Source organism: Anabrus simplex, chromosome 3 (assembly GCF_040414725.1).
Source record: "Anabrus simplex isolate iqAnaSimp1 chromosome 3, ASM4041472v1, whole genome shotgun sequence".
NCBI classification, from domain to species: Eukaryota; Metazoa; Arthropoda; class Insecta; order Orthoptera; family Tettigoniidae; genus Anabrus; species Anabrus simplex.
The window spans coordinates 183,405,579-183,422,518 of NC_090267.1; the positions used below are offsets into that span (position 1 = coordinate 183,405,579).

General features: G+C 40.8%; 1 protein-coding gene across 1 annotated transcript in view; it reads right to left on the bottom strand.

Moving 5' to 3' along the window:
* Positions 1-16,578, bottom strand: part of LOC136866130 (lipase 3) — a 29,610-nt gene extending 13,032 nt beyond the window's left edge. The window contains exons 1-4 of the mRNA XM_067142820.2: positions 16,441-16,578; positions 8,722-8,920; positions 6,537-6,651; positions 3,243-3,489 (exon numbers count right to left, since the gene is read on the bottom strand). Coding sequence (XP_066998921.2) covers positions 3,243-3,489; positions 6,537-6,651; positions 8,722-8,920; positions 16,441-16,545 — 666 coding nt within the window. The 5' untranslated portion in view covers positions 16,546-16,578. The remainder of the gene's footprint in view (positions 1-3,242; positions 3,490-6,536; positions 6,652-8,721; positions 8,921-16,440) is intronic.
* Positions 16,579-16,940: the final 362 nt, after the last annotated feature.

The following is a 16,940-nucleotide window of genomic DNA, read 5'->3' on the forward strand; positions in this document are numbered from 1 at the left end:
CCCCACGAAAAGAATGGTAACAATTAACTGCGCTTGTGAAAAAGTCGTAAAAACGTGGCAAAAATACAAAGCGATGGCTGCTCCAGCCATTGTGCTTCCTCCCTGCGAATGTCATTATTAAACAGAGTATGTTAAGCAATTATTTTAATAACTCACGGGCAAAATTCATGCCTTATCCATTTTCTTACTTTCATAATACAATATAAAGTACATTATAATATTCCTTAATCACGAGAAATTATGAATGTCTAAGAGGGGGTGTGTTCACTCCTTGTAGGTCCATAAGAGAAATACTGTTTTCTTAACATGGAATGAGCTATAGTGTTGAATCCACAGATTTTGGGGTCGCTGAGATGAATAGTGACACTCCGGATGACACTTAGTCCAAGTTCAGTCATCATCGGCGTGGGGGTTTCTCCTCTCCAGTCTTCTCCAAAATGTTGAGAGAAAATGTCCAAAATGACTGAGATTAGTGTTGAATCTTCAGTTTCCGGGTTCTCTAGGCTGATTAGCGACGTTCCCAATGGCAGTTGGAATCGTGTGCATCGTATCTCTAGCGCGACGCGTAAATGGCGGGGTGGGAGTGGGGGAGGGGTGGGGGCATACAGTTATCACTTAATTTTATTATTTATTTTGAAAGGATCAACTACTTCGCATACAATATGAGCTGGAACAAGGACGAAATTACACGCGAAATAAAATAATCTATACTACAGTAAAACTTTAAATTAAACACAGCCCAACAATAACTTTAAAGCTACAACATATTTCTTAAAACATCAATTAACATCCACTAAAGAAATCTACTAGAATTCACTTGACACATAAAACAGGTAATACAGATCCTGAAAGTAAACATCAAAAAATGTACCTGGACAGCGCATGGAGAAATTTAATATTATCTCATCTATTCATAAAAAGGAGACGGAGCAGCACGGGTCCTCTAGTTAATTAATAATAAAAGTGATTTTAAATAAGTTTTTAATTTTCTTCTATTTTACTATAATCTTTTTTTACATTGTACATTTTAATGTCCTCTCACTCAGTGTGACATCAGCGATATAAGCACCTCTTACTTCCAAATCACCCCCCCCCCCCCCAATTTCCCTCATCGTATTGGCCTTGTCGGTCTTAAAGCTGCTAACGATTACTTCCTGGGAAATGACTTCAAACTTCTTCAAATTTGTATTTGACGTATAAAATAAAGAATGGATAACTTATTTATGTCTCCACACAATGTTACGGAAAATAATTTTAAATTTAAGAAATATCGTTTATTAGGGGGATTGTTCTTCCTACAACCCAGAGCTTTCTTTAAAGAGAGCGACTCTTAGATTTTTTTTTACTATTTGCTTTAAGTCGCACCGACCCAGATAGGTCTTATGGCGACGATGGGATAGGAAAGGCCTAGAAGTTGGAAGGAAGCGGCCGTGGCCTTAATTAAGGTACATCCCCAGCATTTGCCTGGTGTGAAAATGGGAAACCACGGCAAACCATCTTCAGGGCTGCCGACAGTGGGATTCGAACCCACTATTTCCCGGATGCAAGCTCACAGCTGAGCGCCCCTAAACACACGGCTAACTCGCCCGGTACTTTTAGATTTAACAGTCTGTCAAACTTATGGGTATAGACTGCAGGAGCGTGTATAGGGTAGTAAAATAAGAAAGAACGACCTGATAAACATAGGTACAGAAACGAACCACTTTCAATATATTACCTAATCACGTTATAAGGTTGTTCGTGCTTTCCGCTTCAGGTACAACGCTTTACGCTGGATTTGTAGCGGCATTTGAAAAAATTCTCATGACACTTTACCCTTTGCACGTCCGTACATGGAATGGATATAGGCCATTTCGTCGTTAGAAAACGTGTGAGGTACCATGAAAACAACTTACAATACCGCTACAAATAATACTGACATCCAGCGAGGAGCCTCGTACCTGGAAAATTAAGCACGAATAGCGTTATACATAATTAAATTATGTCATATATCGGAAACGATTGATTTCTGTATACAGCCTATATGTTTATTGAAACATATGAAGTAGCCTTGCCTGAACTTAACTTAGACAATACCTTTGCACTTGGCTCCTGTACCACCTAGCATAACTTACCTGAAATTCTAATCAAGATCAACTTTGTGTTCGGGTTCGGAACTTTCCCTAAGTACCAATCATATGTCCTCGCCAGCCAGCTAAAAATTGTTGTGTGTCAGTTAATGGAGTGATTCTGCTTGTGATATTCAACGAGTGACAGTCGTGACACAGTGGTACTGCGTTATGGATCGTGGGCGAAGAAGGTAGGAATTCTTGCAAATTACATTTTGAAACGGATATCTCCGAAACTCCCCTCCTGGTTGAGGGTGATATATTTTAATAAAATTACATTTGTTGTCAAATAATGTCACAGGGATGTTCTTGTGTATTTACCTGGGAATACTCTTCACCTTTAATTCGATGTGGCTCGGTTTTTATAAATTCAATCTTGTTGTTCATTCCTGGAATTAAGCTTTCCTTTCTACCAGCCACAGTTTATACTGGGCTAAGTCTTTGGTTAGTTGGGTAACTATGCGCGAGTAGGATATGGTCACATTACATATGTTAGTAGGATTTACTCTGATTTTATATTCTTTTCTTTTAGCTATTTTCGGCCTCTTTCTAATTTATCCTCCCCCTTATCGAGTAATTTTGTTGTTAACCATTTCCGTAGAATGAGACTACCTCATGTATTCTCGGGTGAATGTACAAAATTATGATCCTTCTGGCTGTAACTTTCCTAGTTCTGTCAATTTAATATAACTGAATGAGAACACCCGAATTTCCTCTTGGATAGCTTAGAATATTAGGTATTGTAATTTTGCGATATTATATTCCATGTAGGCCTACGTGGTAATACCTGTGTTTAGGTAGTGATTTAAGTGGGGTTTCACCTGTCTACCCTTCGAGTTTTTACATTCACTTATTTGTTTCACTTTCTACAATTTTACATCCTTGCGTCGTGAAAACGTTCTATAAGTTAGTGTGACGTTAAATCACTAGTAAACACCGATTGTTGGACTAAGCAAGTTCTTGGATACCACATGAAAATAATCGTATCTGTAGAAAATAACTGAGCTGGTTGTGAGGTGAATAGAGGAGTTCAAATGATACAAACCTATGTAGAATGTATTCATATATCAAATAGAAAATTCGCCAAAATAGGCTGAACGAGTTTTAGAATAACGCTCTTCAATTCTTACTCACCCCAATCTGATCACCGGCAGAAGCAATGACTTTGAGAAAAGGCGTTTTAGTGTGTGAGAGATGGGCCACAGGAGCGAGGCTAATCAGGGCTCGGAGCTTGTCGTTGTATTCAGGTCTCTCTGAAGCCATCACGTAGGACATGGTTGTGCCCTCGGAGTGACCGACGTAGAATAGTTTCTCCTCTCCAGTCTTCTCCAAGATGTAGTCAATGACTGCTGGTAGATCATAAACTCCCATCTCATGCCATCTGTAAGAATAGAGAAATGTTTGCAGAGATCATGTGACGTACCCACTTAGCCCACAGATGTTTGACAAAATTATAATGTGGCGGGTCACTTTAATATTAAAATAAATAAATGATATGTCATTGTTTCTCCATAAACAGTATCCCAAGGGCGCCAGTCTTCAAGCTTATGGCTTGAAAACGAAAGTTGATAATTAATAATAATAATAATAATAATACGTAATGAGACTCAAAAAACTCCCAGGGGTGAGGTGAACGGAACACAAATCATTAAGTACACTAACTTGGAATTTAAGGATCATTAATAATCATTTCAGAACATACAAATTAAAACAGCTATTTATTAGGATGAAAAACGTGACGTAACGGCGTATTAACGAAATCTGAACTTACGGAAGCAAAAGAAATATTGAATGAAATTAACTCTAAAAAAATGAACTGTTGCGCGAAGACTTGCAGTAACTTATGCCATAAGCTCACCATGTGTAGACTCTGTTGTCTTGAAGCTGATGATGTGTTGATCTCTTGTACCGGCTGCCCCATCTGTTGTTGGATTCCAGTCCTACTTCTACATTTCCTGTCTTTAACACTTGTTACTGTACTCCTTACATAAGGTCGTAATGAGTCCTAATTTTAAATGCAAAACCACCATGGGTTATGTTCATGGAGAGAATACACTTGTATTCTTCCGTATTACGGAATTCATAATAAAAGCTCTCCTTCCCTGTACTAGTCAAAACCGGTCTCCCGTTGACTACCTCTCGTCATTGAGTAAACAAGTCCCATTGAGAGTAACTTTTGAGTAGTATATACTCAGATGCGAAGTGAACTAAGTTACAATCTTCTCCGATGTGCAGACGTAGAATCGTAGTAAGAGTGTCTTCCAAGAGTGAGAATAGAATCAGAATGTGAATAAGAAAGTGAATGTTCTCTCCAGCTCTTGTCGGCGGGTATATATCGGTTCAGAAGTCTCCTTCCATCAGCCATATCACATGGTCCAGTAAGATTCGAGGTCTCATCCCTTCTCCTATGTATTGCTGTGAATCCATCACGTTGCTTCATTACGTTCATTCACATAGGCTGAACTTTCTCGCTGAAATAAAGCGTCCCATAGCGAAGTATGAAAAGTGGGCGTTAATAATGTATCAACGTAACCTAGATGACGTACTTTTCCTGGAACTGGGCTGAAATTAGCCTGCTGACTCTGGTCACCTCACAACGGCTATTGGAAAATTTATTGCAAGTTATAAATATGAATGATGTTGAAATACTTTACCCAATAATTTGTTCGTTCAGAATACGTTATAGCCGCGATACAAAGAAATGAAATAATGATTGAAATGGATGATAAAAACCCTATATATATATATATATATATATATATACATATTAATTTAAACATGACCTATCAGTGATTAAATATATACATCTTATCAATTAGTTATATAGTTCAATAATTGAAAACATGCAGTGATGTCCCAAACATCACAATCAGTGGGCGAAGTAGCTGGCGTGTGTGAAGAATGGACATGAAGATCAAAGCAAACGAAACAAAAGTAATGATAATACAAATTTCAGTGTTGCTCCAAGAATAAGAATGTTGAATAAATCTCAATCAGGGTGTACTTCAGGTAATATGAACTATTTCATACTTGGGATGCACACTGAATAATAATTGAGATCCTGCGAAAGAAATTAATAGCCGTACTGAGTAAGCCAGATATGCGTTCGTCAAACTTAGTGTTTTGTGTAACCTGCAACTCAACATAACATGGCGTTTGTTGTTTAAGTTGTATTAGTTACTCCATTGGTCAACGAATAAATAAGGAATCAAGTTCATCTTTGGCCTCATATTTTAATTTAACGAACCATTTCAAATTTTGCTGAATTCTTTAGATGCAGCTATTGTCGAGGATGAACCAAAATCTTCTTCTTATTCTATGAATACTACTTAGCATTTTTCCGCGGGTGCAGGATCCGCTCTTCCAGTCGACGAACGAAGTATTCTGATATATTTCAACGAACACCCAACTAAAGCTAGGAGCCTACAAAGAGCTCCTCGGTAAACGAAAAAAAAAAATGCTTTAGAAATGTCTATTTAAAATGCTATGTAACAACATCCCGGTCGAGAAATCCAAGAATAACGGTCGAGAGGATTCGCCGTGTTGACCATACGACACCTCGTAATCTGTAGGCCTTCGGGCTGAGCAGTGGTCGCTTGGGAGGCCAAGGCCCTTCGGGGTTGTTGTGCTATGGGGGGATATGTAACAACATATCGTTATTGGGCAATGTGCATTTCTTCCCCCTCATTTTACTATCCTCTTTTTCAAGTAAATGCTTATCGAAAACCAACCACAGCCTGTTTAAAGTCATTCGACGGGGTCAGGAATAGAATGAATAAAGCCCCATCCAGCGGCGAGGATAGGAACTGTGCCGGCTGCCGAAGCCTTTATAAAAAACTAACAATATTTAAATTGCTAATATTCGCTGTGTCATAAAATTCATGCATTGATTGACATTGAGATGTTGAACTGTTCGACTTTCCAGAGGAAGCGGTCTCTTATAGATAGCAGTGTAGATGAGTGGTGCGATATAGGCCTTTCGTAAGGAGCTACAGGAAAACTACACGATTTGCTTGAATTGAGTTCTAATAACTTCTTTTGGTACGGATTCTTGGCTGAGGGGTCAGCGTCTTGGCCATCGATCCTTGAAGCTCCGGGTTCGATTCCCGATCGGGTCGAGAGATTTTAATTTTAAACAATAACTCTCTTGGCTCAGAGACTGGATGTTTGAGCTCTTCCAACATTCCTGTAATTCATACGCAGTTTATTATTCACGACGAACGCCACCCGCTCTCTTCGGAGGGTCCGCCTTACAAGGGCTCCACCAGGCTTGCTATAGCCACACGATGCTATTATGTTCCTTTTTATCACAACATTTTCTTGCCTCTTTTGGACCCACATTTGTCACATTCCTTTACTGCAGTACTGAAAAATGTGGTGTTTAGATTAATTTTCGTATACATTGATATATAATTACTGATTCCTTACGTGAATTCCCAGAACTTTGCACTAGATGGTTTGAGAGTGGTGTGCTTCCTAGACCACGTGTTTCCACGAGCATTACCCAGCCACACATCATAGCCGGCGTCGGCCAGTATGTACCCTGTAACAAAATGGAAAGGTAGTTTATAAAATGAATTGTTCTGAATATATAATAAGTTAATATCAAGCCGAAATCAAAATGGACTTAAAATCTCTTCCTAAATTATCTTTAACTAATCCTTCATTGAGTTAATAAGTGAATACCACAAAATAACTGAAAATACAAATTAAAATTTGTTGTATTCTTGTAATTTTGCCACTTTTACACTAATAATACACCACCAGCATGGCTGAGTGATATCCTAGTTCAGTAGACTCCCTCTGGTTCGGCTTCGGTTAGTTCGGCCGCTCGCAAATCCGGCCGGCACCTGTCCTTGAGTCACGCTTCCCTCATTTACCTCGCGCCCCGCACAGACGACCTGTCTGTCTAGTTTCCAGTTACATCAGTTGGTTGATAGTTACATTTTATTTATGATAGTCTGTGATAGTTATACGAGAAGTGTTAGTGTACCTTTACAAATTAAATTATGAGTTTTTGTAGTATTTTTTGTGCACTTAATTTTCCACCACGAGCGTTTGTTTCTCATCGGGAGTGAAACTTCGGTAACTTCATAAAAACAACTCATTTTGGGTGAGTATACTTGGTACAGACACATTAATACTAGTTGCCTTACAATTGGCTCTTTATCTATGTACTGGATTTCACTTAAATTACATATTGGTAGCCTATTTATAGCATATTGTCGGTTAGTCCGGCATTTCGTTAGTCCGGTCTATGGTCCGGTCTCAAGGTGGCCGAACTAGAGGGAGTCTATTGTATGTTTATTTTATTATGGTCTATTTCAGTTACGTGGAGGTTGCCTAGCCATGGTAATTAAGGCGGGATTGGTTCTTCTGGAAGGACATGTGATCGATTTCCCGTTGGAAAGTTGAAACATTTATAAAGCAGGCTCCCACTTCTGGGGAGACACATGGCCCAAGGGTCTTTCTTGCCTACACCAGTACGAGGTTAATTTCCGAAGGCAAAGGAGGCCATGCTCCAGAGTGGACATCTCTATCCCATTTACAAGGAACTATTTGGGTTGGATCATACTGACTGCAATGGTACTCGGTAGGTAGATAAAATAAGACATCAGAACATCACTGCACGCTTTTCCGTTGTTACACAGGCTGACAACGGCGAGAGAAAATACGTGGTTCTGAACAGGAATCCTATCCTTCCTTAGTTTTTACTCATACAATATTACGTAAATTAACAGAATACAAGATTTTAAATCCGCCTTTGTGATGTAGTGGTTTGTGTGATTAGCTGCCACTCCCGAAGGCCTGGGTTCGATTCCTGGCTCTGTCACGAAATTGGAAAAGTGGTACGAGGGAGTCCACTCAACGTGGGGAGGCCAATAAGTAGAGGGGTGAGGTGTTGATTCCCACCTCAGTCATCCTGGAATCAGTTCTCCGTGGTTTCCCACTTCTCCTCCAGGCAAATGCCGGGATGGTACCTAACTTAAGACAGCGGTCGCTTCCTTCCCTCTTCTTTGCCTACCCCTTCCGACCTTCACCCCTCACAAGGTCCCTGTTCAGCATAACGGGTGAGGCCGCCTAGGCGAGGTACTGGCCCTCCATCCCAGTTGTATTCCCCGACCTAAAGTCTCACGGTCCGGGACACTGCTCTTGAGGTAGCTGAGGAGGGATCCCTCCCTAAGTCCGAGGGAAAAACCAACCCTGGCGGATAAACGGATTAAGGAAGGAAGAAAGGAAGATCATGAATAGATGACCAAGCGAGTTGGCCGTGCGCTTAGGGACACGCAGCTGTGAGCTTGCAATTGGGAGATAGTGGGTTCGAACCCCACTGTCGGCAGCCCTGATGATGGTTTTCCGTAGTTTCCCATTTTCACACGAGGCAAATGCTGGGGTTGTACCTCAATTAAGGTGACAATCGCTTCCTTCCCACTCCTAGCCCTTTCCTATCCCATCGTCGCCATAACACCTATCTGTGTCTGTTCGACGTACAGCAACCTGTAAGAAGCAAAGTACTGAAGGCGGAGTGTTGCTTTTGGCACAAGTGTATCAATAATGGAAAGAAAGCAAGAAAGAACGAAAGAAAGAAAGATTCTGAGAACATTTTGCTTACCAAGCGCTTTTTCAGGCCCCATGACGACCCAGTCTGAAGACTGAGAGAGTAGGCCATGCTGAATCAGTACTGGAGGTCTGTTAGTCCTAGATGTTGAATTTCTTCCGTATGGAATACGTTGTAAGGTGAGGATGTATCCATCCTCCGTTGTCACCATATGAGATTCCACTGGATAGCCATATTTGGCAATTAACTCAGGCTGCAATACAAAAGGCCACCAAACATTACATTAAGACTTTAGTTTGAATTGTGTCTCACTTCACATGAATAATAATAATAATGATAATTGTACCGGAGGTACACCTTCTCCGTGCCTTTGAACCGAACGCCTTTTAGAAGACCATCTGTGACGTAAACTCTGAACTGCGTGTTGGAAGAAGTTTCGAACTTTAATCTTTAGATGTCTCTAATGTCGGCTTATGTGCCCCTCTGGTGGGAGAACGGACAATTTATTTTCATAGGAATGTTGTATTTTCGATGTTTGTTAGCCTGAAGTGTTTGTAAATTTTTTATGTGCTGAAGTTGTCAGCACTACATAGCCTCCTTCTTACAGATATTATTTTCCTCTGTGGGTGGGGGCAGTAGAATAACACTCACTGTATCCTGTGCCTGTCGTAAGAGGCGACTAAAAGAGACCAATGGGCTCTGAACTTCGGAGCGTGGGTTGGCCACCACGGGGCCCTTAGCTGAGTCCTGGCATTGCTTCCACTTACTTGTGCCAGGCTCCTCACTTTCATCTATCCTATCCGACCTCTCTTGGTGAACTCTTGTTCTTTTCCGACCCTGACGCTATTAGGTTTTTCGAGGGCTAGACAGTTTTTCATTTTCACGCCCTTCGTGGCCCTTGTCTTCCTTTGGCCGATATCATTTTTCGAAGTGTCGGATCCCTTCCATACTTTCCCTCTGATTAGTGTTTTATAGAGGATGGTTGCCTAGTTGTACTTCCTCTTAAATCAATAATCACCACCACCTTACATAAATTATTAGCCAATCAGAAATTTTGGTATTTATTTTGTTACCCAATCAAAATTAGGGGTGTTTACAGGCCATCGGCCTAGAGAGTTCTGGAAGGTTTCCCTCTGCTATAAAATCTGGAAGCTATGGGGCCATGTTGTCCAGTCTAGAGTGCATACGTTAGTGGAGGCAGGGGCAAGTCTTGCCCGCCGTCGGAAAGCCCACCAGCTCAAGGTAATGGCAGACATCTTCTAAATATATGATAGCTCCAGAAAGCTGACTTGAGGGGAAGGTTTCAACATTCTTTCTTAATGTAAATTTCTATAGTTTAACATCACCGTATAAATGTAATTTCCAGGCAAGTCTTAGAACTCTATTCAAATCCCTGCTGGGAATGATGTAACTTAAGTAATAAAGACTGTTCACTCTCTATTAATTCACAATCAACTTTGTATTGGGGTGACTACGATTTTCTAAAACGTTAAATTTTAACTCTATTTTTTTGAAACTTAATATTTGTCACCCTCTGTAGTATAGGCTTAGCCTCTGTAACTTTGGACCATAAGCCCATATAGGATTTTAAGTGTTTTCAAGTGTATTTCAAAAGGAGTGCATGTGTTTCGCCTCCGAGCATTTTATTTATGGCCGACTTATTAAACCTTTTCTTTTGACCTCTAAGGCCATTTGGAATGGGCACTTATTGCCTCTGTTTAAAGTGTCATTAATTATGGACAATTGTGAATCACACTGTCGAGCAGAAAATACAGTAAGAACTGTTTCCAAAGCAATCTAATGTAAAATTGGGATTAGAAACTTGTCTTTTGTGAGGCTGGAATGATGTAAATTTTGGAGCTGAGACTCCTAGAGTGTAACTGAGTGGAGCAAAAGTGCTTTTTGAAACAGTGTGACTTTTGAGCTACAAACTCTTTGAATTCATTGTGACAACAATTTTCTCTATGGTAGCAGATCGTTTAAGGACTTCAAATCATTATTGTTATAGGAGCTGACGAGCTCATCGTAATCCCGTTTAACTGTTATTTGTGATTTATCAGGTTTAAAGTCAGAATAAAAGAATGGAAAGAAATAAAAATTAAAGCTTTAGTGTTTTAAATTATGCTCGTTCGCCTCTGTGGTGTAGTGGTTAGTGTGATTAGCTGCCACCCCCAGAGGCCCGCGTTCTATTACCGGCTCTGCCACCAAATTTGAAAAGTGGTACGAGGGCTGGAATGGAGTCCACTCAGCCTCGGGAGGTCAACTGAGTAGAGGTGGGTTCGATTCCATTCTCAGCCATCCTGGAAGTGGTTTTCCGTGGTTTTCCACTTCTCCAGGCAAGTACCGGGATGGTACCCAACTTAAGGCCACGGCCGCTTCCTTCCCTCTTCCTTGTCTACCCCTTTCAATCTTCCCATCCCCCCGCCAGGCCCTTGTTTAGCATAGCAGGTGAGGCCGCCTGGGCGAGGTACTGGTCCTCCTCCCCATTTTTATCCCTGACCCAGAGTCTGAAGCTCCAGGACACTGCTCTAGAGGCGGTAGAGGTGGGATCCCTCGCTGAGTCCGAGGGAGAAACCGACCCTGTAGGGTAAACAGATAAAGAAGAAGAATAAGAATAAGAAGGATAAGAAGAATAGGAAATTATGCTCTCTTCTTTTTTCTGTCCACCCATTCAAGCCCGCACCTTTTTACACCTTTGCGTTCCACAGAGACCCCGTAATAATACATACATACATACATACATACATACATACATACATTATCATTATAGACTGTTATGCCTTTGAGCGTTCAGTCTGCAAGCCCCTGAGAATTTACTAAACGTCGCCACAGTCCTCGATTTGCAACTAGTGTTGTGGCCTCATTTAGTTCTATACCTCTTATCTTTAAATCGTTAGAAACCGAGTCTGACCATTGTCGTCTTGGTCTCCCTCTACTTCTCTTACCCTCCATAACAGAGTCCATTATTATCCTAGGTAACCTATCCTCCTCCATTCGCCTCACATGACCCCACCACCGAAGCCGGTTTATGCGTACAGCTTCATCCATCGAGTTAATTCCTAAATTAGCCTTTATCTCCTCATTCCGAGTACCCTCCTGCCGTTGTTCCCACCTGTTTGTACCAGTAATCATTCCTGCTACTTTCATGTCTGTTACTTCCAACTTATGAATAAGATATCCTGAGTCCACCCAGCTTTCGCTCCCGTAAAGCAAAGTTGGTCTGAAAACAGACCGATGTAAAGATAGTTTCGTCTGGGAGCTCACTTCCTTCTTACAGAATACTGCTGATCACAACTGCGAGCTCACTGCATTAGCTTTACTACACCTTGATTCAATCTCACTTACTATATTACCATCCTGGGAGAACACACAACCTAAATACTTGAAATTATCGACCTGTTCTAGCTTTGTATCACCAATCTGACATTCAATTCTGTTGAATTTCTTACCTACTGACATCAATTTAGTCTTCGAGAGGCTAATTTTCATACCATACTCATTGCACCTATTTTCAAGTTCCAAGATATTAGACTGCAGGCTTTCGGCACAGTCTGCCATTAAGACCAAGTCGTCAGCATAGGCCAAACTGCTTACTACATTTCCACCTAACTGAATCCCTCCCTGCCATTTTATACCTTTCAGCAGATGATCCATGTAAACTACGAACAGCAAAGGTAAAAGATTACAGCCTTGTCTAACTCCTGTAAGTACTCTGAACCAAGAACTCATTCTGCCATCAATTCTCACTGAAGCCCAATTTGCAACATAAATGCCTTTGATTGATTTTAATAATCTACCTTTAATTCCATAGTCCCCCAGTATGGCGAACATCTTTTCCCTCGGTACCCTGTCATATGCTTTCTCTAGATCAACGAAACATAAACACAACTGCCTATTCCTCTCGTAGCATTTTTCAATTACCTGGCGCAAACTGAAAATCTGATCCTGACAGCCTCTCTGTGGTCTGAAACCACACTGGTTTTCATCCAACAGCCCAATTGTCAACATAAATGCCTTTGATTGATTTTAATAATCTACCTTTAATTCCATAGTCCCCCAGTATGGCGAACATCTTTTCCCTCGGTACCCTGTCATATGCTTTCTCTAGACCAACGAAACATAAACACAACTGCCTATTCCTCTCGTAGCATTTTTCAATTACCTGGCGCAAACTGAAAATCTGATCCTGACAGCCTCTCTGTGGTCTGAAACCACACTGGTTTTCATCCAACATCCTCTCAACGACTGATCGCACCCTCCCTTCCAAGATGCCAGTGAATACTTTGCCTGGTATACTAATCAATGAGATACCTCGATAGTAGTTGCAATCCTTCCTGTTCCCTTGCTTATAGATAGGTGCAATTACTGCTTTTGTCCAATCTGATGGTACCTTACCAACACTCCACGCTAATTTTACTACTCTATGAAGCCATTTCATGCCTGCCTTCCCACTATACTTCACCATTTCAGGTCTAATTTCATCTATTCCTGCTGCCTTATGACAATGGAGTTTATTTACTATCCTTTCCACTTCCTCAAGCATAATTTCACGAACATCATTTTCCTCCTCCCCATGAGCTTGGCTGTTTGCAACACCACTATGATGATTTCCTTTTACATTGAGAAGATGTTCAAAATATTCCCTCCACCTCTCCAGTGATTCCCTGGGATCTATTATGAGTTCACCTGAATTACTCAAAACACTGTTCATTTCCTTTCCCCCCACCCTTCCTAAGATTCTTTATTACTGTCCAGAAAGGTTTCCCTGCTGCTTGACCTAGCCTTTCCAGGTTATTACCAAAATCTTCCCATGACTTCTTTTTGGATTCAACAACTATTTGTTTCGCTCTGTTTCTTTCATCTACGTACCAATCCCTGTCTGCCTCAGCCCTTGTTTGGAGCCATTTCTGATACGCCTGTCTGCCTCAGCCCTTGTTTGGAGCCATTTCTGATACGCCTTCTTTTTACGTTTACAGGCTGCTCTCACTTCATCATTCCACCAAGATGTTCGCCTTTTCCCATCTTTACACACAGTTGTTCCTAGGCATTCCCTTGCTGTTTCTACTACAGCATCCCTGTATGCCACCCATTCATTTTCTATATCCTGAATCTGCTTACTGTCTACTGTTCGAAACTTCTCACTAATCATATCCATGTACTTCTGTCTAATTTCCTCATCCTGGAGATTTTCTACCCTTATTCGTTTGCAGACAGATTTCACTTTCTCTACCCTAGGCCTAGAGATACTTAGTTCACTACAGATCAGATAGTGGTCTGTATCATCGAAAAATCCGCGAAAAACTCGTACATTCCTAACAGATTTCCTGAATTCAAAGTCTGTTAAAATATAGTCTATTATGGATCTGTACCACTAGCCTCCCATGTGTAGCGGTGAATAGCCTTATGATTGAAGAATGTATTCATAACAGCTAAACCCATACTAGCACAGAAGTCCAACAAACGCTTCCCATTCCCATTAGCTTCCATACTTCCCCACATTTACCAATCACCCTTTCGTATCCTTCAGTTCTATTCCCAACTCTCGCATTAAAATCGCCCATTAGCACTATTCTATCCTTGCTGTTGACCCTGACCACGATGTCACTCAATGCTTCATAAAACTTGTCAACTTCATCCTAATCTGCACCCTCACATGGTGAATACACGGACACAATTCTTGTCCTAATTCCTCCCACTGACAAATCTGCCCACATCATTCGCTCATTTACGTGCCTAACAGAAACTATGTTGCGTGCAATGGTATTCCTGATAAAGAGCCCTACCCCAGACTCTGCCCTTCCCTTTCTAACACCCGTCAAGTACACTTTTTAATCTCCTATTTCTTCCTCATTATCTCCCCTTACCCGAATATCACTTACTCCTAGCACATCCAGATGCATCCTCTTTGCTGACTCAGCCAGTAATAATAATAATAATAATAATAATAATAATAATAATAATAATAATAATAATAATAATAATAATAATAATAATAATAATAATAATAATAATAATACGTACTGTATGGTCATTATATGGGCTGCTTTGGCCGAGGTTGTAAAAGCGTGCTCCGTGCTTGGTTCACTCGAAAGGACGTTCGATCCCCCGTTAGTGAGTAAAAAATTTAAGAAACGAGATTTCCTCTTTCGGAGGTGCACATGGCCCTGAGGTTCACTTAGCCTAAACCAAAAATTAGTACCAGGTTAATTCCTATGGGTAAAGGCGGCCGGACGTAGAGCTAACCACTGTACTCCACCAAGTGCCGAGGTTACGGATAGTGAAAACCTTTAACTTCCACGCCTCCCAGAGCCTTAGTGGCCTGTACAGAGATGATTTTGCCGTTGCTTTTTATATCATCATTATGTAGTGTTATGCCTTTCAGCGTTCAATCTGCATTCCTCTGTATATTAACTATGGATCTCCACAATCCTTTACATCGTATATTTACAACCAGCTCTGTGACCTCGTTTGGTACTACACCTCTTATCATAAGATAATTAAAAACCGAGTCTAGCTATCCTCTCTCTACTTGTCTTACCCTCCAGAGCTAAGTCCATTATTCTCCTAAGTAACGTATCCTCCAATATTCACTTCACATTACCCCACCACTGTCGCTGATTTGTGTGTACAACTTCATCCATTGAGTATATATCTCTGATTTAGCACTAATCTCACCACATTCCGAGTACCCTTCAGCCATTCATCCCACCTGTTTGTATTAACAATCATTCTCGCTACTCTCATGACTCTACGGACTCATGTTCTGAGTCTACCCAGATTTCACGCTCGTCTAAAAACAGACCGATGTAAAGGAAGTTTCCTCTAAGAGCTAATTTCTTTCTTTCTTCCTTTCTTTCTTTCTTTCTTTCTTTCTTTCTTTCAGAATATCGCTGATTGCATTTGCAGGCTCTTGCGTTAGCTTTGCTGCATAAGAATAATTTTGTTTTTTTGTTTACAGTTTGCTTTACGTCGCACCGACACAGATAGGTCTTATGGCTTAGATGGGATAGGAGTGGGAAGGAAGCGGCCAAGGCTTTAATTAAGATACAGCCCCAGCATTCGCCTGGTGTGAAAATGGGAAAACACGGAAACCATCCTCAAGGCTACCGACAATGGGGTTCGAGCCCATTATCTCCCGGATGCAAGCTCACAGCTGTGCACCCCTAATCGCACGGCCAATGTGGTTAACTGAAATGAAGATTAAGAATAAGAATAATCACAGAAATATGAGTAAGAACTGTCACAGAACTCCCATTCCAAGTGTGTGAGACCACGGACAACTATATCTATGATCCTTGAAATGTTATGATTCCTTTATGAAATATGACGTAGAGGGTAATGATCATTTCCAATATATTTTGAAGTGCTTTGTTGCCGTAAATTAGAGGAATATACTGTATATGGAAATTTACCAATAATTTACAGGATAGCGTTTATCAGAAAGGTTGTTGTGTAAAGTGAAGGGACAGGAATAGTTTGAAGGACAAAATATTTTTGGTTAGTGTTTGACATGACTGGTAGACTACGATGGTATTTCGCTAAACTGATTCTAATAATCCAGTGGGTGTCCTGCAGACCACCATTTTTTAAAAAAAAAACTCGTCAGTGCTATTCTCCCGTGCATAGATAATTCTAGCGAAAGCAGCAAACCATTCGTTCAGAAAGCTGGAGATTTCGGATCGAGCCCCGAGGATAGACTCATTTTCAGCACTTTCACTTCAGACAACAATAAATATTCTTTTTAATTTTAGGAACACGACAGGATTAACTTACCGTAGTGAGGTCGATGTCAGGATTGCGCTCTCTTGGTTCTATGCTTTGTGCCGCTTGACTCCCCGCCAGGAATCCGAACAAGAGAACAACAATCAGCGACGCCATTTTCGGTAATCACTCTGCTTGGATATGCCCACCGTTAGCACTTTATATTCACATATAAAGCACTTCAAAGCTCTTGCGTAAGCACCGTATCTGAACGCGAACAAAACTTATCGCTTATAATTAATTTAATTGATTGTTTGTTTACCTGATGAGTTTCTTGATTAGATAGTTGAGATCTAAAGTACTCTTAGCCTGACTGTACATTTTATACAGTGTGTAGACACAGGATGAAATAGGTGGCACAGTACGAGTTCCTTGACTGAATGTTACGAAGCAGTACTACATGAAACCCATGCCAGTTACAAATTTTAGATTAACTTTAATTCTCATGTGCGAATAATTTCAGGGAAATTACGGCTATTAAGATAACTGAACACAGGTTATGAATGGTCTGA